Here is a 25,893-nt window from a genome sequence, read left to right as displayed (position 1 = left end):
TTTTTTCCCCCTTTCAGTGTGGGCCTCACTGCAAGATAGGACTGGCTTGGGCCTAGCCAGGATGCCTTGTGCTGTACAGAAGCATTACGTGCGTGACTGTAGGTTGGCTGAATTGCTGCGAGCCTCAAATTACCCATAGAATGGTTCCCGGCCTTAAATTAATGGGCTGTCTAATGGGTCAAGCCCCTGTTTTGTCCTGAGACCATGTGAGGAGGTACATGGGGCTGTGAGCAGCACCTTGTGGTCTCCCAGCGTTGTGGCTACCATTTCCAGCCTTTCTTACAGAGCACAAGTCCTGTGAGGAGCGGCTGAGGGCACTGGGGTTGTTTAGTCTGGAGAAGAGGAGGCACAGGGGAGACCTCATTGCTCACTTACAACTATCTGAAAGAAAGGTGTGAGGAGCTGGGGGTCAGCCTCTTCTCACAGGTAACTAGTGATAGGACCAGAGGGAATGGCCTCAAGTTGCATCAGGGCAGGTTCAGGTTGGAAATGAGGAGACATTTCTCAGAAAGAGCAGTCAGGCGTTGGGACGAGTTGCCCAGGGAAGTGGTGGAGTCACCCTTGAACACTCAAGGACAGGTTGGACGTGGTGCTTAGGGACATGGTTTAGTGGGTGACATTGGTGGTAGGGGGACGGTTGGACCAGATGTTATGGGAAGCCTCCTCCAAGCCCACCGATCCCACGACTCCAACATTCCCTCCCTCGGCGCCCTCCCGCGGCCCGCCTGCGCAAGGCTCCTCGGAGCGCCGCGCGAGGCACGGTTGTTGCCGCGGTAACCGCCGGGCGCCCTGAGGGGAGCGGCGGCGGCCGGGGCCGGGGCCGGGACCGGGACCAGGGCTGGAGCCGGTGCGGCGGCGGCTGAGGTGGGCTGGGACAAGGAGAGCCGGGCCGGGCCGAGGAGCCGCTGGGGTTCAGGGGCTGCTTCTATCCCCGCGAGGAAGGGAAGGCAGCGCTCGGTCCGGAGGAGGCCTCGGTGCTGAGGGGAGCTCCTCAGGCAGCCCCGCGTCCCCCTCTTGCTGCTTTGGTGACGGGGAAAGTCACGCTAAAAAGACGGGATTCCCTCCTGTCACAGCCAGGTATGCTTTAGAAAATAGGCTGTTGCTTTAAAAAATAAAAAATAAAATAAATACAGGCTCAGCAGTAGTGATGTACATGGTTTGGAAAGGTTCCTCTTGACCTTAAAACTTTTTAGTAACACGGAGTAAGGATATTATAATTTTGTACCACCTCAGCAGAAAGACCCATGTTAAAGGAACGAGGGAAAAATGTAAATCTGTTGGAGGAACTCACGTCTGAAGGCTTACAAAGCAGGATGGTACAGATCTGCCTGTGAGGGGGGAGGAGGAGGCTGACTAATGAGCACCTTCGGTTTGCCAGCCGGCAGTCAGGTGAGGTGGGGGAAATGCTGCTTGTGATGGTGCATCGCCAACAGGAGAATGAAAGCTGAAAGTAGTAATTAGCAGTCTGAGGCAGGACAAACATGCAAGGAGAGCTCTAGAGAGCTGTGGAGTGAACACAGCTGAGCCCTGTCTGAGCCTCTGCTGTCAGGGGACATCCTGTGCTGTGCAGGTGGACCACAAGGACCCTCTGCGGAAAGCAGAGTATTGTATCTCTTACCTTTGTCAAAGGTTTCTCAAAATACACTTCAGGGTTAAATAATCTACAGACTGAAATAACCCAATCTCATCCACTGTTGTTTTTCATGAAAAATGAAGAACTGGTCAGAACTATGTCTAACGTAGCAGTAACTATCTGTGGTGGTGATGACTGCCTTGTGAAACAGAATCAAACTGATTTCAGTAACAGCTTTTTTATTTAACGAGATAGGTAGATGTGTATTTCAAGATTTATATGCATATACAAATCCACATCCATATTTAGACAAACAATTCTTTCTGTGTGAGGTCTATTATGTTTCTTATCTGTGATTTCAAGGAGCTTAAAAATAATACTTACATTTATAATTAAGCATTTTAATAAAGTAATGGTATTTATTGCAATACAAATATTTTAAAATATTATATATTCAGCATTTTAAAACCATTTATTTAGATGTTTAAGTGTAGGGAAGCCTAAATTAAGCGTCCTGTTTCTTAAAAGATATATGTATATATATATTTTAACCATGAGATGCTACTAACCTGGATGTTGTGTATAGGCAAAGAAACATCTCAAAGACTCTTAAATTAAAAACTGCATTTAATGGGTCTGTTGATTCCATAAAATCTCTAGCAACAAATGACACGGTTGTGACGTATGTTTTGTGATCTGTAGTATTGTATAGAAAAATAAGATATTATATTAAAGTGACAAGCAGTGCAGTAAAATAATTTCCTATTTGGGGTAAAAAAAGAAGTGGGAAAGTTCACAAATATGTAAAAAAAATTAGATTTTTATTCAGTTCTTACACAATTGCTAGCTCAATCTGCCAATGTCAAAACATTTATTATTCCATATAGACCTCATGCTTACATTTTGGTTTCTTAAAAAATAGCAGTGAGAATCAATTGCCAATCCAGAAAAAGAACCAATGTCTCTGGAGAAGGAAGAAGATTAAATTCCACGTAGTCTAAATACAGAAGGATTAAACAAAAACTTGCATGCAATTCCTGACAATGATACCAGGGAAGACCTGTTAAATTCAGCAGAGAGTCCTGAAGCAGCTGCCCCAGCTGTGAAAAGTTAGAGTTGAAATGTCGCATGAAGTTCCTAAAGCAGATCAGGAAAGCCATAAAATGACGGAAAATGAATCAAAAAGTGATTTACCTGGAAAAAAGCATGAATATGAATCCTCAGCTGAGAGAAATGCTTCCACAGTGCCTCAGGGTGTCCCTGAAGCAGGTGTGAGGACGCTCATGTTTGCATCAGCTACCAAAGACACTGGGGAACTGAACCAAGAGCTTTCAGAAGTTGTCAATGCAGATGCCAGACCAGACACATTATCATCAGCAGAGAATCCTGAAAGTGCTGAAAAGGGATCAACATTTTTGATGCCTGAAGAAAAAGATGAGAATTTTACACTTAGACTAAATGATAAAGGACTCCAGGATACGGCTCTGCTCACTTTTGAAAGCCAAAATTTGAAACGCTTGTTCTTACACAACAATGAACTAAAAACACTACATTTAAATGTAGGAAATCTAACTAATATGGAGATCCTGTTACTTGAAAGAAATAGACTGACGTGTTTGCCACCAGAAATATCATTTCTTCATAAATTAACAGTATTGAATGTCAGTCACAACCAGTTACTGTATCTCCCTAAAGAATTATCAAAGCTTGTAAATCTTAAGGAACTTTTTCTGAATCACAACAACATGGATGAATTTCCTTTTGTACTGAGAAGCCTTGAAACATTAGAGCTTGCTGGGAACAAGCTGAAAACTTTGCCAGACACCATGGTTGACATGGAAAAATTGAAGGTATTCAACATTGATTCCAATCAATTCTCAATATTTCCAAGGGTTCTCTGCTACCTTCCTAATCTAGTAAAACTCAGCATATGTCAGAACGCAATTCAGAGTTTACCAAAGGATATTAAAGAGCTCAAGAAACTAGAAGAATTTTCAATTAGTAACAATAAGCTTATATTTTTGCCTGTGCAGCTTTTCCAGTTGACAAAGCTGAAAGAACTCAGAGCTGATGATAACAAACTGGAGTTTCTTTCAGATAAAGTGGAGAATTTAAGAGAACTTAGGTTTCTGAACCTTGCAAAAAACTTATTCAAAAGCCTTACAGATAATCTTTGCAACTGTACCATGTTGAAAAATCTCATTATACACGATAATCAGTTAACCCAGCTCCCTGCTAATATTCACAGACTTAGAAATCTAAAGGAGTTTTCTGTGAGTAGGAATCAGCTGGACTCACTGGATGAGCAAGTATCCCATTTAAAAGACCTCTCCAAGATAGAGCTTTCAGGAAATGCATTAACATACATTCCCGTTGAATTAAAAGATTGCACACGGATAACCAAAGCTGACCTCAGCTATAATAAGCTCTCTCGGTTTCCAAATGCATTGTGTGCTCTATTTGATCTTAAATACTTAAATCTTAGTGGCAACTCTATTTCAGAAATAATGCCCGGAATTTCCGACATTAAAGATTTGGAGCATCTAGAATTAAACAAAAATCAACTGTCCTCATTTTCTGCGTGCTTGTGCAGCCTTACAAAACTAGTTTACTTGGATGTAAGTGAGAATGAAATCAATAGCATACCAGCAGCGATATCTGAGATGAAGGCTCTCCAGGTGCTTCTTTTACACCATAACAAGTTTGACTCGTTTCCTGAAGAGCTGTGTACTTTAAAGTTTTTAAAAGCACTCAACATTTCAAATAATCAGATAAAGACTATTCCTTTCAAAATTAGCAATCTGGAAGCAATCAAAGACTTAAATGTATCAGACAACCAGTTTGCATCTTTTCCTTCTGAAATATGTCATCTGTCCTCACTGGAGAAATTGACCATGTCTCAAATGAATGGGTTGAAGGTAAGAGGTCATTACCTTTAGGTAAGAAAACTTACAGATTTTCATGCTGCAAAATTATTATTAAATAGACTTTCCCCTAACACAGGCTAAAGCTCCTGTGTTTGAAGACACCTAGAGTTAACACAGAGAGAAATACATTTATGTATTTATCTATTTTTAATATCAGAATTGGACAAAAATCTTATTAGGATGCACATTTATTTAGAAATACTAGCTATGAACCTTACTTTATATGATGTTATTTAGGTATATCTTGAAGTGATATTTTGATAATGAAGACTGACCTGAGGTAGACCATATATTCCTTACTCTTCTAACACTGGTACAAATTGCTGTATTTTCCATCCAAGTGGATGCTAAGAGACAAATTGACTACCTGGAATTTGGTAGATGAGCCTGCCTCCAAGATTCCTCTCTGTAAAATGAACAAATCCTTCCAACTTGTACCAAACTTCTTAACATTAGAAGTGCATTAAAATTAGACTATTTGAAACAAGAAAAGCTACATTGCTTCTCTGATTGCTTATAGCAGAGAAAATTGCTTCACATTTCTAAAATCCAAAGTTTAATGTATTGGTTTTTTTTATACTAAGGAATGAGGCAGGAAAAAAAAAGAAAAGAAAAGAAAAAAGAAACCCTCCTGAGGAAATCTAAACCTATCTGACCTGTCTTCTGATTAAAAAGGCAGATAGTGGTTGTCATAAATAAAATGGCACTGTGCTAGCATTGCCAGTTGAAAGTAAAGAAAACACCTTTCTAAAGCAAGTACTGATACACATAGTCCTTGGCTCACTCATTAAAAAAGTTAAGCATTTTAATCCCTCCTTCCACCAGAATTTGCAAAATCAGCATTTCAGAAAAAACTCAGATTTCTTTGTATGATTTCAAGTGTGGTTATGATGTCTACCAAGGGCTTACCTTCTTCAGAGACGAGAGCAAAAGGTCTGTGAGCTTATGTTCATTTCTCAGAGAGCTGAAGGTCTAGTTTCCATAGTATCTGGAGAACAGTTAAAGTTCCTAGGAGGAAAATAAAATTTAGGAAAGACCAAGGTAAGAACCGAATGGAAGAAAAATATGTTTCATACCCAAGAGGCTGAAAAAAAAAATATTTGAGTGTTCTGAGAGAGTAAAAGTTTTCATTAATGAGTTATGAATGATAACAACACCCAAAAGATTTTTTCCTGAAGCTCCTGCTATGGAGGCATGCTTTTTATTGCCATTTTATTATTGGGTCTAGACGTTTTGCTGCAAAATTTTGTGCTCAGCATCCGTATTCTTATTGGAAAATGCTAAATTAGCTTCCACTAGAATTGAAGTTCAGAAGTTTTTATTGTTGGAATTAAATTATGGAATGTAATTTTGCCTGCAGGAAAGTTACCTTTCTAACTTTTTACAGAAATCATATCAAAATAAACAAATTGTCTTCTTTCTCTGTCAGTTAACTCAAATTCCAGAGGAGCTATCTAAACTGGTTTGCCTCCGGGAGCTTGACATATCTCATAATGCATTACAGGAAATGCCAGAGAGCATAGGGGAACTGGAATATTTGGTCCGTTTAATTGCAAATAATAATGCTATCAACCAGCTCCCCCGGTCTATTACATCGCTAAGAAATCTGCAGCACCTTGATCTGAGTGGTAAGTAGCAGGCTTTCAATCCATTAGTGGCATTTAAGCACTGAACTATGCCCCTAGCGAGTATAAGCATATCACAGGATAAAAGGTGATGAAACAACTGAGAGAAATGCAGCTTTCCAGTTTTTTATGTATGCTGCTGTTACCTGCCATAGCTTCTAACCAAGTATCTTTTAACACAGCTGTGAACCTTCTCTAACCCCTCTCTGAAATCTTCTTAAGGGGCATGATTTTTGCAGATGTGATCATCAGGCAGATAAAGGCCCGACATACACACAGCACCAATCACTACGAATTCTATTCTGCAGGGACTTGCCATTTTTAGGACTGACATTATTCTGTTGCAAAGAATGTATACCTTTGTGTTCAGATTTCTAATTAGTAGTGCTGGTATAATACAGTCTGTTGTCCTTTTTTGTTTGGAGGATTTACTGGGTTGTCAAGTGACTGTTAAAAATGCAAGGACAAAAAGATAGGCATGAAGCAGAGCCCTGCGCAGTGTGTTATCTCCGGTATATCTCAGCTGCACCGACACAGCTGCCTGTTCCACCCTGTTTGCTCACTTGAGGCTGAAACTCATGGCTCAGCACGCTGTCATGCAGAGACAGGAGCTCCTGCCTTGTTAGCCTGGAAGCTGCATGTTCAGCATTAGCTGAAGTATCCCTGGAAATGATCCCTTCCTGCCTAGCTGCTGTGCTTTACCCGCAGCTGGGGTGCTTTGGGAATTTATTCAGATGTTTTCTGACTGATACCATTTAAAATCCCATGGACCGAGAGCACCTTTTACACACTGCTATAAGCCAGGCTTACAGTTTTGAATTAATCTTTTATTGCTATGATATATTGTCCTTCCTCCATGTCTCTTCACTTTTCTACTGCATTATGCTGATAGCAACTCCTTTATCTTCTTGTAACATTTTGGTTAACCCCTTTTCTGCTTGCTTCTTTGCTTGTTTCCATCTGTCTTTGCCTTTGTTGCCCATATTTCTCATTATTGAACTTTCTAGCTCTCCCTTCCTTTTTCTTCCCCTGTATTTGTCACTCTCATTTTTACAGCTACTTGTACCTTTTTACTTTTTGTGCATCAGCTAATTTCCTTTCTTTTTCCTTCATTTTTCCCTGAAGAATAATTTTCATAATGCCAGTGTTAGCTTCTACAAGATTCTCTGTTTCACAGTGTAGTAGGCCATCAGGCCAGTACAGTAGACCATGAAATCAGAGAAGGAAATCCTTAATTTTATTGCTATTTCAGTCAAATCCCCAAACTGTAAATTCTCTGAGGCAAAATTTGTCTTCCCTTATGTTTTATCTTTATGCAATGTTGAGTTCATAATTAAAATTAAAACAAACAAACAAACAAAAAACTAAAACAACTCTTCCCTGACATGGCCCAGGCTTCTTTAGATGAATGCAATACAGTTGTAATTAAGTATGCCTATGTATTTAAACAGAAAACCGACTGAAATCTTTGCCTGCTGGCCTTCATCACCTTCGTCTGCTGAAAGATATAAACTTTGATGGAAATTCTCTGTTTGAGCCACTGCAAGATGTGTGTAGAGGAAAGCAACTGCACCCCATTCTGTGCTATCTGGAAAGTGCCAATGAAAGAGATGGTATGTTAAGAACAAATAGAGGTACTTCTATGCGTTAGAGCTAACTGCTGTAGGAGCTGTTGAAACTCCACGTAGCTGTTTTCAGAAGGCAGTATTGTTATTGGTTCTGGTTCTGTTCCTCGCTGATTTTTGTTAGTATCAGCAATATTGAAATTACAATTAATGTTCATGTGCTTCCTTTGCAGGCATCATATAGACAGAGAAATTGATAAGGATTTATTCATTATTATTGTATGGGGAGTTGCGTGAGGTCACTGATAAGAAACCTGTATTTTAAGAGCTAGGGTTGTATTATTGCATTAGGACTCTTCAGAAATGGAAGCTGACAGTCAAAAACTGAAATTGGGGTCTTGGCCTGTGTATTTAAGTATGCAAATTCTTGACAGAGCCCAGAGACAGAGAATATGCTACACTTTTGCCAGTGATTGTCCTCCCCAGACATCTTCTCTTGACCAAACTGTGTACGAGAACACTTAGACTAGACTTTTCCTATGGAGACCATGTCCAGGTGCTTGTTTGGAGAAGGTGGACATGGCATCACCTCTAATGACCTGTGTATTTCTGTAGTCACCTGTAACTGAGAAGTAGAAGGGGATCATGCAAGCACGGGCAAAAGAAAACTTCGACATTTTATAACGTGCGTAAGGAAGTAGGGTACAATAGTAATAGGGAAGTAGGAATAGTAATAGGGCTTCCCTCCTGTGCCCTTGTAGCCATCTCTAAGTGGTCAGTTCACTGAGAATGTTCCACTGTTTCATGTGCTACCCAAGAAGCTGGGTGTAAGTTTGGAGATAACAGTGAAGTGTCAGTGGCTGTGCACTGTGTGGCCAATGACAGTGGTCCCGATCCCAGATCTCCTTGGTATCTGGAGTTGCCCAGTGCAGCATGCCACAGACTTTACTGACTATGGTAGGTTGCCCAGTCCATCTTCAGCTCCTGAGAGTTCCTGCTGCAGAAGAAGCTTTCATGTATTCCTCCCATCCAAGGAACGGCAGCCTTTATGTTGCATTCTATGGATAGGCCATTCTAAAATCAATTATCTGGGTATTACTGCCCTGCTATTATCCCCGGCTCTGGAGGTTGCCCACAGGAAGAGTGGAGTGCTGTCCGTTCCCTTACTCCACACTGATTTTGCTGAGCTGAGTGGTCCTTTCATAACTTGATGAAGATCAAAGAGAAAAGAATATTGCAACTACTGCTTCCTCACTTTATGCAGTGCAAATGCAATGAACTCCAATCCTGTCAGGTGTAACACTTGTTTTCAGTCACATAAGGGAGAGAAAATTTTTTACTCTTAGCATCTATGAACTGTTTGGATACACACAGTTGCTTTGACAATCTGGTTCACTCTTGACTGGTGGTGAGCTGAGCTGTGAGGCAGCTGAGTACTGTAAAAAGTGTTCTTAGTGCTGTACCTCCCCACCCTACTGTTCCTGTAACTCATGCTGCTTCAAGCTGAAGAAAATGAAAAGCACCCATAATGTGGCAGTGACCAGAACTGGATAGTCTAGGGCAACTGCCAGAGACATACCAGTGTGCTGGAGTCTTATAACCCTTCTGGCTGAAGGCAAGGCCTCCCTGAGATGAGGAGTATTCAGTTCCCCCACTCCCAGCAGGGTTATGAGGGAGAGGAGGAGATGACGATGATACATCCTCCAGGACGGTGACACCACCTTGGAAAATGATGTTTGGTATTAGCAAAACCCTGAAGCAGGTAAACAGCATTTACAAAACATGTTAGACAAGATATGCAATTTTATTTAATTAACAATACTGCTTTATGTGTTTCTATTTAGAGAAGATACTGCGTAAGATGATAGAAGTGATTGCTGACAATGTTGCTTCTGAAAATTTTGAATTTTTCTGTCAGAAACTGCAACTTCGTCAGGCTGACATCAAGTCTCTGGAAAATAACAGGTTAGTTACAGGAGGCTGTAACAGTATCTTGTTGGTTTTACTTCCCATTTCCCTTGTCATTACTATTTCATGAAGTTAATACATAGTATTTTGATTAAAGAATTTGTGGTACATTTTCTGTTAAACACAGCATAGATATATCTATGTAAAATTTCGTAAATATCTACAAATCTCTTTTTTTTTTTTTTTTTCTCAGACATTTACTTCATAACTTCTTTTCCTAACAGGGCTCTTAAGTTGAAGGAGAAAATCATCAAGGCACTGGACATTTGGATCAGTGAAAACCAAGACCTAACTTATGCTGAAATGGTAGATCAACTGATCAGAATACTAGTAATGACAGGCATGTATGATCTAACCAACAAAGTGAAAGCTTTAAAACTGTATTCACAAATGGTGAAATTCTAAAGAAGGAATGTACAAAGAGTTATGAACAAAACAAAGGCATGTGTTGCCACTCTTTTTATCCCTGAAATTCTTTTCATTTTAAACGTACCATATGAGAACTCAGCCTGTTTTTAGAAAGTAATTCATGATCTTGTATTAGCTTGTCTTATCTTTTAGATTGCTTGTGCAAAAAAATAAAAAATAAAAAGAGCACCTTTTTGATATCCAAAGTGAAGACATTTTGTTAAAAAATGTACTTAAAATTATGAAAACTTTAGATCTTGAATCCATTACATTAAGCTGTTTTATTCATTGCTGTGAAATTCCCACTTGAAATTACTGAATGATGTTTATGAACAGAAAAAAATGTTCATGGTTTTAACATGTTGCTTGCAACAAATTTTAGTGTTCTCTGAGGCTGTATGAAGATACAGTGAGCTTTCTGAGCATCTTTGTAGCTTACTTTTTAGAGCAGGAAGATGTAGGCTGTTTCCCAGTAAATGTGTTGCCTTAATGGATATAATAGAAAGGCTTCTATAGGTACATCAGTGATAAAGAGAAGAACAGAGAGATTGTGGGCCCTCTCCAGAAGGAAACGGGAGACCTGGTCACCCAATTACTTTTTTTTTTTTTTTTTAACCTCAGTCTTCACAGGCAAGAGCTCAGCCACATAGCCCAACGTGCAGAAGGCAAAGGCAGGGACTGGGAGAATGAAGAACTGTGCATGTAGGAGATCAGGTTTGAGACCTGATAAGGAACCTAAAGGTGCACAAATCCATGGGACGTGATGAGATACATCTACAGGTTCTGAGGGAACTGGCGGATGTAGTTGCTACCGTCCATTGTATTTGAGAAGTTGTGGCAGTCTGATGAAGTTCTCACTGACTGCAAGAGGGGAAACGAAGGGGAAACAAAGACCCATGGAATTACAGGCCAGGCACCTGGAAACCATACTAAGGCACATGGAAAAATATCCTCATGGAAAGCCTGATCTGACCTCAGGCTGTAGAAGGCCAAATGTCCTGCCTTAATTAGTGGTTAATGACCACTCGCCCTCAGGTTTTTTGTGACTTTCTGGTGCCCTTTCATCTTCTGAGACTTGTGGCTCACAACCCTCCCCTATCCTTACCTGTCCTACCTTCTGCTTCTGGTCACCTTTCTGGACTTTTTTTCCCCCTACATTTTAAAAATTACACCCTTTTCCTGCTGCTCTGCTCTGGACAGGTGATGTTTACCCCTTCATCCTCAAGTGGCAGGATCACCCGGCGGCAGCACCGCGGGGGTGCAGGAAGGCCTCCTCAGCACAGGGCCGCAGAGAAAGCACTTCTTCAGGACGCAGCACACAAAGCGTGCTTCCCTCATCCCGTGGCTTGTCCCTTTTTCAGGACTTGGTGGTCAGATCGCGGTGCGGGGGTGCATTTCTTGTGCTGCCCTCAGGCGGTGCCAGCGCCCCTCCTTGGTGAGCCGTGCTCCGGGCCGCCTGTCTCCCCTGTTCCTGCTGCTTCAGGCGCAGCTCCCGCGGAGAGGCACCGCGGCACAAACCCGCAGAGCTGCTGCCCAAGCTCCCCACTGTACGAGAACCCAGCCGGCGCCCGAAATGAACCCCTGGTGCCGCGGGGCAGCCTCTCGAACTCCCAGCCCGGCGGGGCTCCCCTCAGCCAACGCCCGCCCCCACAGCCACCGTCCCCCTCCTCCCCCCGCCGCCATTTCGCGCACCGCCCCCTCCTCCCTCCCCCCGTCCCCGCCTCCCCGCCAGCCGCCCAATGGCGCCCCCGGCAGCCCTGCAGACGCCGTCACCCCGTGCCGCGCGGGCCGCCATTGGCCCGGCCGGCGGCAGGCGTCACATGGGCAGAGATCAGCCCAGCGCGGGGGGCGGGCCTCGGCACCTCCCCCCCGACCCCCCCATCCCCACGGCGCGCGGGCGGCCGTTGGCCGTGAGGCGGCGGCGGTTGTCCGTGAGGCGCCCGGCCGGCCGGCCGTTACCCGTGAGGCGATGCTGAGCCTGCTGGAGGTCGGCGGCTCGCTGCTGGAGCGGGTGGCCGTCGGCAACCCCTTGTCCCTGGCGCTGGCCGCCTCCGCCTTCGCCCTCAGCCTGGGCTACCTGCTGCAGCTGGGCTACCGGCGGCACGTCGGCTCCGAGCAGCGGGTGCGAGCCTGGGGGGGAACCAGGGGAGGAGGTGATGGAGGTCGGCTGGGAGACGGCTCAACGCAGCCGGGGGACCTGGGGGGGCTGCTTGGGGACAGCTCCGGAGGGGGGCGGCGGCGCCGGGGGCCTTGGGCAGGCTGCGGGAGCCCCGCATGTCTTTTCAGAGACGTTTCGTTAGTCTCTGAAGAAAATTCAGTATTTACTTTTCTCTTTCTTCCTCAGAAATACCCACCATATATTTCGTCAAGCATCCCTTTCCTTGGGCATGCGATAGCATTTGGAAAAAGTCCCATTGAGTTTCTGGAAAACGCTTATGACAAGGTACGTTTTCTTACGTGAATGGCTGAGCATGTGCTAAAATCCTTTTGTATTAAATTCTGTTTAAAAATGGTTAGTTCTCTCTTACTGCCTTGAAGATGGAATGGAGCATGCACAGTAGGCTGTTCAGACTGTTGAACCAAATTGTAGTTGAATCACAAGTTCATTAAAAATCCATTTTCATGATGTTATTTTTTGCATTAATGGGGAACTTTTAATCTCGTTCTTTCCTACTCTTTTGACTGCCACCATAGTAGGTGATTTTATGACTCTTTAAGGTGCTCAGCAATGTTAAAAGGGCTGGTGCATAACACCTCAGTGATTTAAACAGTCCAATAGAAAGGTCTAAGGCAGCAGAGCCTTAATTCCAATAAAGTAAGATGTATTGTTATGTTTCATATTGGGTAAAACTTTCTGGAGTCATAAGAATAACTCTTAGCTTGGTTAGCTTGGAGACAGACAAGTTTAGTATGTGAGCATCTGCTGGAGTTGACATTTAATGTTTAAAATCTTATTTGCTCTTAATTATCAGTGCATAACTCCAAATCCAGATTTTTTTTTCCAAGACAGCATTTGTAGGTTACTGTAGGCTGCTGCATGTCTTATAGTCTCTCTGCCAGTTTTCATGGTGTCATTTTTTCCCCTGATTTTTTAAGCATAATATTCTTACAGTTTGCAAGGTTGCACATTAATTATAATGTAACAGATCACTAATAAGTCTATTGAGAAAAGAATTTTAATATGGTTTAAAATGTTTATGTCTTTATTAGATTTCTAACTGTTTCTTAGAGGAATAGTGATTTGTAGAAGCTTGTACATAAAGAGATAATGACTGCATGATTCATGTTCCTATTTTTTTTTTAATTAACCTGTTATTTCTTTCCTCCTAGTATGGACCTGTGTTCAGTTTCACGATGGTTGGCAAGACATTTACATATTTACTGGGTAGCGATGCAGCTGCACTGCTCTTCAATAGCAAAAATGAAGACCTGAATGCAGAGGATGTATACTCTCGGTTGACAACACCTGTTTTTGGAAAGGGAGTTGCTTATGACGTCCCTAATGCGGTATGTATTTTACATATAAAATGAGAAGAAAGATGGGAGAACTAAATTCTGACCAGACAGCTGTGTATGCTTGGCTCTGTGTGCTGAGGTTTGGTGTTCCTGTGCAATCCTGACAGAAAGCAGGGTGCAGTTGTACTTTCACTTGGATGATCAAGCCTGAGCACGTTTAGTCTGTGTTAATTACTACCCGACCATTTGTTAGTCTGGAAGCTTTTATTTTTTTTTTTTATTTTTTTTTTTTAGAAACCACCGAATCCAATCCCACCATAGAGGAAAACCTGTAAATGGCCTTTATTTTCTTCCTTGCCTTAGATGTGTCACTGACCACAGTTTCATTTGTGAGCAATTGGGTCTTCCTTCCGAGAGAGCTTTGAGTGCTAGTTTCTCATTCATGCCATGTCACATCTATACGCAGGAGTAACAATTTGACAATTGGCTCCATGAGGTTTGTCTTGCTAGGACCAAAATCAGGCTGGTTGTCTTTGCAGAGCGCAGCCTGCTTGCGTCTGGCAGGAAGGTCGCTGTGTCATGTGCCATGGTTTCTGAGCTAAATGCTGGCTATTGCCATGCCTCTGCGTGTAGCTGGTAGTGACGGACAGATGTAAGCTGCAGAATCTGCTTCTCGTGGGAGAGACTTGCTGTGCTGGCAGTCTGTTTGGCATGTGGTGACACCGCAGTCTGTTGTGCAACAGGGCAGGCTGGTAGCAGCACCAGCCCTGTGTCCACCACCTACTGCTCTGTTCTGAGATAACGTCCCTAGGCTTACACAAAAGGTGTGCTCAAGCTCTGCTTTAGTCAAGAGACTAATCTTGGCACTCAGTAAGCTTTGCGAGTCTGTTGGTAAGTCTCCTTCATTCATACCTTTGATACTAGAAGGACTTCTCCTTTTATATTTCTGAATATTTTTTTCAGAAAATCACCTGGGATACTTTTTTCCGCAGCTGGATGATGCAGGGATTTTGCTATTGGCACGCACTGATTGACTCTAGAGACACGTTCCCCTGTATGAAGTTAACAAGGTAGCATGTCTGGTTGTGGCCAGAGTGCATTTTGCTACAGCTGAGCCATTTTTTGTATAGGGTTACTGCTGTGGTTTGATTTCAGACATTGGGAAGGTGTTCGGAGAGCTGTTCAGACCTTCACTGAGCATCCTGCCGATGGCAGGTCATCCAGGACTTTCTTTTAGGGCCCTCTTCTCTCTGCTGAAGCAGCTTAGTCTCCTCCTCCTCAGTCTGACAGGGACTTCCAGTCCTGCTTTAGAAGAACCACCCCTTAAGGTTGACTATGTGTTTGAATGTAATTAGGGAAAGGAAGTTATTTGTTTACCAGTAATTCTGGTAATTGGCTTTGTTGACCTGCACAGTCTGTGTTATCAGTTCACATTCCCTCTCCCTTCTCCCTCCAGGCCTTGTGCTGGTGGTTTCTCTTGGAGTGGCACTGCAGTGACACAGGGTGTGCTCCCTGCCGGGTACCATCCATCATGTGGGACAGTGCCACCACACTGTGGGGCAAAACGCACCCATCCCGTGCTCTGCTGCGTGTGTGCCCCCGGCAGACTGCTTCCAGCAGCCCCACTGCCTTCTGGAAACAGAAGTTCCTAGGAAGCGACTTTTCTTTTTATGGCTTCTTTTCTGTAGATAACTTTACAGTGTATGGACAGCCCTTAGTGGGAAGACAAGTTTTGGTCAATTGTCCCCAGTATAGTGCAGCTCTGTAGAACAGATGCTCTAATCCATGTTTGGGGCTTAAAAATTACTTGAATAACTTTGAGTCCCATCGACCCGCTGGATGGTTCTCATCTAGTAGTGAGCTTTTTACCAGGAGGTTTATTAGTCGTAAGTCCATATGCAGAAAAAAGGGAAGGTGAGAGGGATGTGAAGGTTACCATTTCCCGAGGAAATGGCTTGTTTTGTGCTCCAGGGTCAGCCTTTGTGGGCAGTGGCATCCTGGGGCCTTGTAAAGGAGCCGTGGTACCTAGAGCAGAGGTAAGGTGGTACTGCACGAGGGAAGAGGAAGCAAGGAGGCTGCACACTAAAGAACACGCACTGAACGCAAATGCTGCAGGGATGGGTCTGATCAGCTGTGTGTCTGTATGTAGGTGATAATCAGGTACACCAAGTTCACTCCGTATTTCAGTCTTGAGTGCTTCTTGTGTCTTCAATGCTAATGCTTAACAAAGAAAACAATTTATTTTCTGTTTTGACACTGTAGAAGAGAGAATTGTTGCTCCCTGCAGCAAGTACTTTACTTGGATGTTACTAAACATCTGCTCGAAAAACAAAAAAAGGTGAAAAGTAGAATGTTACCTATTACTTCCAATTTGGGTATCTGTTGTACCCTACAAACCTGATCTTTTTTACTTTTTTATGTTGTGTTGCAAATTATACAATTTGCATTATATAATTTGCATTAATGTTAACTACAGTAATATGATGGTCCTTGTTCTGATTGCTTCTATTTTGGTTCCCCTAGGTATTTCTGGAACAGAAGAAGATGCTCAAAACTGGGCTAAATATTGCCCAGTTTAAGCAGCATGTATCTGTGATCGAAGAAGAAACAAGGGAGTATTTCAAAGCATGGGGAGAGAGTGGAGAAAAAAGTAAGCAAGTTTGAATGTATTTTTACTTGGATTTTCTGGGAAGGAATGAAGGCTGATGCAGGGTATAACAGTATGCTTTGGGGAATGATTTACTGCAATATTAAATTAGAAATGATGTAGCCAAAACTGTACTGAACATCAGAAGCGACGTGGAAAATACCCTTTTTGTTTAATCAAATCTAAGGCTATTGGAGAGTAAAGCTGTTCAGAAAAATCATTGACAGGCCTTAAGGACTGTTCTACTTGTGCTTTCTTGGTCTGCCAATAGTGAGCGTACCTGTTGCTGGCTGCATCATGCTGGATTTGCATGGTACCAGTCAGTTCAGTGTGACTGTTCCTTAGTCCTTTTGAAAAGATACTGTGTGACTTCCTGGAGTGTCTGTCAGAGATCTCAGCTCTGCATCATCTGCACTGCAGCTGTAGAAGTGACATGGCTAGGTTGGGAGCTGAGTGGAATTCTTTTACTTCCCAGCCTGCCTGCTGGACGTAGCCCATAGTACTCTTGTAAGCCCACTGTGGCACAATGGTGTCAGAAATAGGCAAAAATCATTCAATAAGCAGCAAAACTAGCTGTGTACCCATGGATTTGGATATCAAGTATAAATTTTTGTGTGGCTTCTTTTTCTTTTGTTAAGGATTAGACTTGTGCTGCATTGTTTACTTTGGAAGCATTAATAGCTTTCCTAGAAAAAAAATAATCTAGAAAAATACCTTAGAAAAAAGTTGTTGAAATCAAATGATCTAATTTAAAAGATAATAGATGAGAGACCTGATTAAAATCACAGAAATTTAAAATTGCATACTTCATTTTCCAGGGAAAGCAAGCTAAAACTCTACTTAAAAATATTAATATGTATTCAGTTATTTATTATTCTCTTCTTCAAAATACAAAAAAGTAGTAGCTTGTAAACCATAACACCTTGCCTAAAATGCATCTTCAGTAACGCTTCTTTCAAATCTTTCCTCAGATCTGTTTGAAGCCCTTTCAGAACTTATCATTTTGACAGCAAGTCATTGCTTACATGGCAAGGAAATCAGAAGCTTGCTGAACGAGAAGGTGGCGCAGCTGTACGCCGATTTGGATGGAGGCTTCACGCATGCTGCCTGGCTGCTGCCCGGCTGGCTGCCTCTGCCGAGCTTCAGGTACCAGAAATGAGATTGAAACAATTGAAGCATTTTATCCAAACCCCTTTGTTCCCGTGTTCCAGACATCCCAGTAAATCCTTCCTAAGGATTTAGTGTTACTTCTTACACAGCTGCTAACAAACATGTTTTGAATCGCAGACGTCGAGATCGAGCGCACAAAGAAATAAAGAATATTTTCTATAAGGTTATCCAGAAACGTCGCAATTCTGAGGAAAAGGAGGATGACATGCTCCAAACTCTACTGGATGCTTCATACAAGTAAGCAAGGAGGTTGAAGAATTGTCATTTAAGAAAAGTGTATATATAGAGAGAGAGAAATAAATACAGATATTTTATTTACTTCAGCTTTGAGCTGTTTAGTTTAAAAATGTCTACCAAACGATAAGAAAGATGTTTTGATTTGTTGCTTGCAATTGATCGTAGCTGTGTACCTAAAAGCAGCCTAAAAAGTTTAATTAGAATTGCTTGCTTAGACTTCTGAGATCTTCAGCAACAGGAGTGATTTTCTTCAGGGCTCCCAGGGAGCCTGCCTCCCCTGTTCTCCCTTTTCCCTCCCACTAGATCTTTAGCTGCTGCATTTAGGGTGGCCAACATGAGAGGAGGAGGATGAAGTAGATCAGAAGAAATTGTAAACACAGCTGTAACTGGAAACCTGATGAAGTGAAGCTTTAACTTGACACCCTTTAACCCCTTAACACCCCTCCAACAGGGATGGCCGCCCGCTGACAGATGATGAGATAGCTGGGATGCTCATTGGGTTGCTCCTGGCAGGGCAGCACACATCCTCCACCACCAGTGCCTGGCTTGGCTTCTTCATAGCCAGAGACAAATCGATACAGGAGCAGTGCTATGCAGAACAGAAAGCGGTTTGTGGAGATGACTTGCCACCATTAACTTATGACCAGGTTTGTATGTTACATTATTCCTGAGGGATATTGTTATACTTCTAGATTTTCATTAAAAAAAAAAGTCAAATATAGTCATGTGCTTTGTGTTAGAATTGTGGTCAGTGATTACGCTGTTTCCCAGTATGTTTTTCCTGCATCTCTTTGAGACTTTTCAGTCTGCTGCTATTTTTTATCAGCATTGATTAAGGAAGCTGCACTTACTACAAGCTCTGTACAAAACATTTGCTGCGTAGAGGAGGAAGATCCTCATATCCCCACCGAGGAACTGGATGTGGTGCGATCTCTTTTAGTCAGGCATCAGAAAGCACTCGTGAGAAACTGATGCCACTGGTCAGAGAGCTTTAATTCCTTGTCTTAATTGAATCAAAGGAAAAATTGTCAGGGTAGCAAATGAAGTACATGTAAATATGAGCTGTTTGTTTTTTGATTTGGTTATTTATTTGTTCTTAAATGGTGTAAAATACCTTTTTGTGCAAGTGGGTATATCTTGATGCATCATTTACTTTATATTTGCAGCTCAAAGATCTCTCTTTGCTGGATCGCTGTCTGAAAGAAACTCTAAGGCTCAGACCTCCTATAATGACCATGATGAGGATGGCCAAAACTCCCCAGGTGAGCCCCCCTGTTGGCTCTTGCTTTGATTTGGTAGAACAAGGCTGGAAGAGGCCAGATGGGAGGTGTCCTGCTGGACAGAAGGAAAAATGGGAGCGTGTATGGCGGGCTGTGAGGGTCTGATGGCTTCTGGGTTGTACCAGCGGGAGTGTAGCTGGAGCTGATTGTGGGAAGGGATTGTTACTTGGTGCTTGTGAACTTCACAGGAATATTGGTGTCCAGGTTTCTGGGGAGTCAAGGTGTTGGTGACCTGCAGGGATCAGGGGGCCACCGAGGTGGCATGGGGCTTGTTCAGCCTGGAGGAGGGAGGGCTCTGGGACCCCTGCAACAGCCACCAGTGCCTGCAAGGAGGTGGCTGACAGGTTGGAGCTGGGCACCTCACTGACATATGCAATGGAACAAAATAGGTGAGGCTCCACATGGACAGAAGGAAATGTTGTTAGCATGAGTAAGGGGTGGAGTAGAGGCTGTACCCCCTCCCTCCTTGGTGGTTTTCCTGACCATCTGGGCAAAGCCCTGTGCAGCCCAGTCTGCGCAGGTCCCTTCCAGCTCGAAGGACAAGGGCAGCAGGCATTTACCTCACTGCACCGCGTCCTGTGGTCACTGCTGGCCTGTTGAGTCTGACTGTCCAAATCTGATCGTGTTTCCGTTTCTACCATTACTGCAGTTACCACACAGAATGTTAGGGATTGGAAGGTACCTTGAAAGATCACTTAGTCCAATCCCTCTGCCAGAGCAGGAACACCTAGATCATGTCACACAGAAACACATCCAGATGGGTCGTGAACATCTTCAGAGAAGGAGACTCCACAACCTCACTGGGCAGCCTGTTCCAGTCCTCTGTCACCCTCACCGTGAAGAAGTTTTGTCTTGTATTTAAGAGAACCTTCTGTGTTCCAGCTTGCACCCATTGCCCCTTGTCCTATCACTGGATGTCACCAAGAAGAATGGCACCTTTCCCAGAGCAATTCCTCCTTCTCAGACAGCCCTAGTTCCTTGCTTTTGCCCTTGGTGGTGGTATCTTCAGGCAGTCTCTGGTTCTTAGGTACCCTTAGGCTGCACTTGCAGGAGGCCAGCAGCGGCCTCCAGGGATGCTCCAGGTTGCCAAGTGCGGTTCCCCAGCTGGCAGGCGTTCTCTTCTGGCAGGCTTTTAGGAGACTTGCTGTCAGCGTTTTTCCCAGTTGGGCTAGGACACCTTAGTGGCTGCTCCCACCCCCACCACTTCCCCATTCCAATGACAACTTCTCATCCCCCAGATGACTTCTCACCCCCAAGTCTCACTCGGGGACCCGCCACCTGCATCTGCTCCCCATCAGGAGCAGACATCCCCAAACCAATTAGCGGCGTGGGCAGCAGGAGAGGGCTGCATTCAGCCCCCCCAAGACCCAGCTGACCGATGCAGGAATAAGTGCAAGCAGAGGCTTTGCAGGCTGGAAAAGTGGTAATTTATTATTCCTGGGGTAATTGGGGCTGCCACCTCCAGCCCGTCCTCAGGTGAGGCCTGGCCGCCTGCTCAGGCGGGGGGGCCTGGCCGGGCGGCCCGTGTTGTCCCCAGCCCCCAGCTGCTCCTGCTGGACCCTGCGCAGCCAGGCTGCGTTCCCGGTGTTGACATCCTGCGGGGACGGTGGCAGTCTGCGCCTGGTCTGCCCCGTGTGCCAGGAGAAGCTCCTGTGAAGTTGGCGTTCCGTTGAGCAGCTGCGCTCCCTGCGCCTGGGCGAGACACTGCGGGAGCGGTAGCTGGAGGGGTTTCTCTGCTGCTGCTGCTGCCACGGCCCCAGCTGCGCATTGCGCTGGAACCTTCCACGAAGTTGTTGGTCCATGCACACGATGGCAATGATGTGCCCGTGGCACAGCGGGCAGGTGTCTCCTTCGGGAGCCCAGAGATGAACGCACTCCAGGCAAAAGGAGTGCCCGCAGGGGTCGATGTGTGCCGAATTGGACATCTGGCCCAGGCAGATGGGGCGCGTCTCATCCCCAGGGGCCTCCCCTGGCTGCTCGTGCTGTGGCCGCCGGCTCATGGTGCCTGCAGGCACCGTGATGTGGAGATGGTCATCCTCTGTGGGAGGCTGCCTTGGTGCCAGGCGCTTAGCAGCAGCCTGCACTAAGCACCTCTCTTGCCTCGCAGGTCGCCAGCAGGACCTCGATGCCTCACGTGTCACTGGCTGGATCTTGACGGCTCGCGTGACACCAGCAGGAAGACTGCAGATAGAACCAGAAGGAAAATATTCTAGCAGCAAATAGACATTAGCGTTCTACAGTCAACCAAGTTATCTATGGTATTAGAGCAGAAGATATTCTTATTATGGACTACAACCATTGCTATTATAAAAGCAAATATGGTTATGATAGGTTATACTTCGAAGGCAAGACTAAGGATAGGTAAGGTCGGTATACGTATAGATATAGAGAAATAAGTGCAGGCAGAGACGGTGCAGGGTGGAAAATTCATAATTTATTCCTGGGGTAATTGTGGCTGCCACCCTGCCAGCCCATCCCCAGGTGAGGCCCGGTCGCTGCTCAGTTGGGGGGCCTGGCGCGGCGGCCTGCATGGTCGCCAGACCCCGGCTCCTCCAGTAGGACCCGCCGTAGCCACTCTATGTCCTCGGCGTCGTGGTAGCGCAGGGACCTTGGCCATCTGTGTCCGTGCCGCCCATGCTGGGAGCGGTTGCGGATGAGCTGTCGTCCTTCGGTGGGGCTGCGTTCCCTGCGCCGTGGTGAGACGCTGCGGGACCTGTAGTTTGAGGGGCTCCTCTGCCGCTGCTGCCGCCGCCCCAGCCCCGCGTTGCGCTCCAGTCTCCTGCGGGGCTGGTCAGGTGAGGCGTCGCGCCGGGCGGGTGGCACCGGGCGTACGATGGCCGCAATAGGCCCGCGGCACATGGGGCAGGTGGCTCTTCCAGCAGCCCAGGGCTGGATGCACTGCAGGCAGAAGGCGTGCCTGCAGGGGTCCACACATGCCGCGTCGGACAGCTGGCCCAGGCATATGGGGCACGTCTCGTCCCCAGGGACCTCCTCCTCTGGCTGCTCCTGATGGTTCATTGTGTGTGCAGCTGCCGCGGCGTGGAGTTGGTTGTCCCCTGTGGTAGGCTGCCCTGGTGCCAGGTGGTGATCAGCAGCCTCTGGTCCTCAGCAGCTCCGCTGCGGGTCGTTGACAGGACCTCAGCGCTTCGTGTCTTGCTGGCTGGACCTCGGCGCCTCGCGTGCCACCAGCAGGAGTACTACAGAGAGAACCAGGAAGAAAATCTTCTAGCGGCAAATAGACGTTAGCTCTCTAGGTTCAGCAAAGTTGTTTGTAGTACTCTAGCAGTAAATATTCTTGGTATGGAGTACAAACATTGCTATTAAAATGGCAAATAGGGTAGGTTACAGCGGGCAAGACTCTACTTAGGACAGTTGGGGTACACATACGTAGATTATTTGATGACATTACCGAAGAACCTCGATGGCTCGTGTGCAAAAAGCAGGGCTTCGCGTGTGCCTCGTGCAACACCTCCGCCTCTCTCCTTCCAGCAATGGGACCTCGAGCTCTCGAGTACCACCAGCTGGACTGGCTGCAGGCGCGCCGCTCAGGGTACTTATAGGCAGCCCCCTTTTGTGATGCCGTAGGGTGACAGTGACTCTGTGGTCACATCACCAGTGTCTAGGGGTGGCCCTGATGGCAGCACTGCCAGAGGTCACGTGAGCATTGTGAGCCAATGCTGACGTGAGATGGCTGCTCCATGGCAGGAGCCATGCCTGCCAGGCTGGGGTCCAGGCCAGGGGGTCGGCCTGCAGCCTGGGAGCCAGGGATGTCCTTGATGTGCAGCTGGACACCTGAGCATTGGAGACACCCTGAAGAGACCATGGCAACAACGAGTACAGAACACAAAATAGCGTGAAGGGATTGCTGAAATTGTTCAAGTGTTGTATCAGCCTCGTGTCGTGAGGACTCAGCTCTATCCACAAAATCCAGGCTGAAGGTGCTCTGTCACCCTTACCGTGAAAAAGTTTTGTCTCATATTTAAGTGGAACCTCCTGTGTTCCAGCTTGCACCCATTGCCCCGTGTCCTGTCATTGGATGTCACTGAGAAGAGCCTGGCTCTTTCCTCCTGACACTCACCCTTTACATATTTACAAACATCAATAAGGTCACCTGTCAGTCTCCTCTTCTCCAAGCTAAAGAGACCCAGCTCCCTCAGGTTTTCCCCATAAGGGAGATGCTCCACTCCCTTAATCATCCACATGGCTCTGCGCTGGACTCTTTCAAGCATTTCCCTGTCCTTCTTGAACTGAGGGGCCCAGAACTGGATGCAATATTCCAGATGTGGTCTGACCAGGGCAGAGTCGACCTACTCACCACACCCCTTCTGACAGACCCCAGGATGCCGCTGGCCTTCTTGGCCCCAAGGGCACAGTGTTGGCTCGCAGTCTTGCAGCTGCAGGCCCACGAGAGCTGTAGGCTGTCTCTTTAGGTTTTAATGTTTAAAAAAAAAATTGGAAAGGTACGTTTCAGGATAATGAAAACTAAAATTTAGATAAACTGAAATCAAAACAAGCAAACAAAACCCCACTAAGGCGTAGTTATTATCTCTGACGACAGGCAAAAGTGAGCTAAGTACACTTCTAAGTTGTGAGATACCTAATAACTTAGACTTAGGTTTACAGGAAGTCAGTCCCGGTCCCACATCTCACTGAGCTGCAGGAAGATGTAGTCCCTCCTTCCCCTCTTACTCAGCAGAACAGACCCTTTCTTTTCGATGTCGTTCTTGCTTGACATTTTAATCTATAAATGGCAGCGCCAAGCCTTGTGGTTTGCCAGATATTTTAAATAGCTATCTTGGAAAAATTTGGCCTGCTCTTACATAACAATACAAGCTAGACAAATCTGAAATAAAATTTGCTGTGCTGCATTGATTTTAAAGTGACTTAACCAAAAACTCTTCTGAGATTTCGGTCCCATGATTACAGAACTTCAGGTAACACTCTCAAAAGGAAAAAGAGAGAAATGTGGTGACATGTGGGGTCTTGTCTCTTCTCTCCTAGACTGTTGCTGGCTACAGTATTCCCCCCGGCCACCAGGTCTGTGTATCTCCCACTGTCAACCACCGTCTGAGGGACTCGTGGAAAGACGCGCTGGACTTCAAGCCTGACCGCTACCTTCAGGATAACCCAGCAGCAGGGGAGAAGTTTGCATACGTTCCCTTTGGCGCTGGTGAGTAACTGCGTGTGGAGAGGAAACAAATCATTCCCAGAGTGAGTGCATACACCTCGTGCTGGCTGTCCCACAGCATCGCCCAGTGCTGTGGCAGCTGAAGAGATTTTTTTTTTTCTTTTGCTGCCTGAAAGTTTTCTTACTGTGACAGTGCTGTTAACAGAATGAAGGCGATAGTTCTGGATTAGTCATAGCTGCATACATTACTCAGAGTAGCAATCGAATAAAGAAATCTTTGTTACCATATGTTACATTTGAGTTTATTCAAGTCTTTTAAAGTCAAGGTAAAAAATCCATAATATGAAGTCATTTTAAGGCAGAGAGAGAAGTCTATGTAGAGATGCATTACTGCCCAAACAGCTTGCAGATAAGACCACAGTATGGTTATAATCAATGCTCTTTTTTTTTTTTTGAATTTTACAGACTCTTCCTCAGTGTTGCATTTTGGTGAAAACAGAGCACAATCTCATTGCATAAACCACAGTATTTTGAGTGAAAGCTTAAGAAAACAAAACTTTCATAAATGACATACATACATTGGCAGGCTCAGAGCCTTGGATTGCTTCTTTTTAAACAATTACAGTCCACATAAAACTTCTGAAGTTAATTTGTCAAAGGTGATGTAATAACTACACATTTTAATTGCTTTTGTGGCTTTCCTCCTAGGCCGTCATCGCTGTATCGGAGAAAACTTTGCTTATGTCCAGATTAAGACGATTTGGTCTACGTTGCTTCGTTTGTATGAATTTGACCTCATCAATGACTATTTCCCAACTATCAATTACACAACAATGATACATACACCCAATAACCCCATTATCAGGTATAAGAGGAGGTCATTGTAAAGCCTGGAGCTGAACCGTAAGTTGTGTAAACTAACAGACTTGTGAATAAAATTGTAACAAATTGAAGGCAAATGGAAACTGTTCCCTCTACTGTAGGAGAGAAACAGTAATCTGCCACCTGCAGTGCCTCTACAACGGTTTCATTTGTTTCCCCAAGTTAATGCTGCTGTGTATAACTGCTCTACCACCTTCTTGCTGCATTTTTTGAAAGAGAAACTGTCTTCTGTGTGTGCATGCAACCCCTTTAAGGTGAAGAAATGAGTTACTTCTACCAACCGAATTCTTTGCTTTTGAAAAATAATGGAAAATTTTTACCCAGATACTGAGGAGTAAAACTATGTACCGTGCCCTGCGTCCAATTACTGTGACTAGCGGGTACAAGGTACCAAGGGGGCAGGCACTTGCTTCGTGCCCTACTGCAAACAGAATCACGTCTAAGCCTGCCTGGGGACTTGGCTGATTGGTGAAAGTGCCCACGTAATTATTAAAAAAAAAAAAGTGATTAGACAGCTGAGTGGTAGGCAGACTACAGACACGTTGGTAGAAAAGTCTTCTGTAAATCAACACGTTAAGTTAAATGTCTAACTTGAACTGGGTGTAAAAGGTTTGGAAAGCAACAACTAATTTGCTTAAAAAAAATAATTGAGATAATCATCTCTGAAAGCATGATGTAAATATGAAAGTAACAATAGGCTGGCCACCTTCCCTTTGTAAATAACATGATCATGTGTAAAAGGGCCATTAATTAAGTTAAATGTCTGACTGTTTCCCTTTGTACTGCATTATGCAGGATTCTTACAGGGTGTTTGGTTCATGAGTGGTGATAAATGGTCATACGCTCCGGCTCAGGAGTTTTGAATTAAATTTATAAAGAAACTGCTTGTGGAAGTTTTTTCTCTGCTCAACCTTGTCTCTTCTGGAAAGGTTTTCTAAGTAAATCTATTCTTACAGGAAAGAATTGAGTGCATTAAAGTTAGTCATGCAGAGCTTTGCTCCCCCAATCCCACCTCCCTCCCCTGCCC

General features: G+C 44.8%; 2 protein-coding genes and 1 long non-coding RNA gene across 5 annotated transcripts; 2 read left to right on the top strand and 1 right to left on the bottom strand.

Annotated features, from left to right (window-relative positions):
- The first annotated feature begins 800 nt into the window (after positions 1-800).
- On the top strand, positions 801-10,237 carry LRRD1 (leucine rich repeats and death domain containing 1). Of its 3 annotated transcripts, none has more exons than XM_035319228.1 (6): positions 801-864; positions 2,496-4,491; positions 5,930-6,128; positions 7,577-7,738; positions 9,535-9,655; positions 9,883-10,237. In XM_035319228.1, the coding sequence occupies exons 2-6, from the start codon at positions 2,695-2,697 to the stop codon at positions 10,061-10,063; spliced, it is 2,460 nt and encodes an 819-aa protein (XP_035175119.1). In that variant the 5' UTR covers positions 801-864; positions 2,496-2,694; the 3' UTR covers positions 10,064-10,237. The 3 variants fall into 3 exon arrangements, with proteins under 3 accessions (XP_035175119.1, XP_035175120.1, XP_035175118.1); XM_035319229.1 differs by lacking the exon at positions 801-864 and adding an exon at positions 972-1,077; XM_035319227.1 differs by lacking the exon at positions 801-864 and adding an exon at positions 1,087-1,389.
- Positions 1,518-13,750, bottom strand: LOC118162794. The gene is made up of 3 exons (XR_004748630.1): positions 13,738-13,750; positions 11,040-11,045; positions 1,518-1,644 (listed from the first exon to the last, which is right to left on the bottom strand). It is a non-coding gene; the product is annotated as an uncharacterized LOC118162794 (long non-coding RNA).
- LOC118162793 (lanosterol 14-alpha demethylase) lies at positions 11,940-25,743 on the top strand. Its single transcript, XM_035319230.1, has 10 exons — positions 11,940-12,188; positions 12,411-12,509; positions 13,397-13,573; positions 16,046-16,172; positions 17,141-17,315; positions 17,457-17,576; positions 18,028-18,223; positions 18,743-18,838; positions 23,858-24,026; positions 24,693-25,743. Exons 1-10 carry the CDS (start codon positions 12,036-12,038, stop codon positions 24,869-24,871), a joined length of 1,491 nt encoding a protein of 496 aa, XP_035175121.1. The 5' UTR covers positions 11,940-12,035; the 3' UTR covers positions 24,872-25,743.
- The last annotated feature ends 150 nt before the right edge of the window (positions 25,744-25,893 follow it).

Source organism: Oxyura jamaicensis, chromosome 2 (assembly GCF_011077185.1).
Source record: "Oxyura jamaicensis isolate SHBP4307 breed ruddy duck chromosome 2, BPBGC_Ojam_1.0, whole genome shotgun sequence".
NCBI classification, from domain to species: Eukaryota; Metazoa; Chordata; class Aves; order Anseriformes; family Anatidae; genus Oxyura; species Oxyura jamaicensis.
The sequence above is the reverse complement of the archived record's forward strand: the minus strand, read 5'-3'. Positions and strand labels throughout refer to the sequence as shown.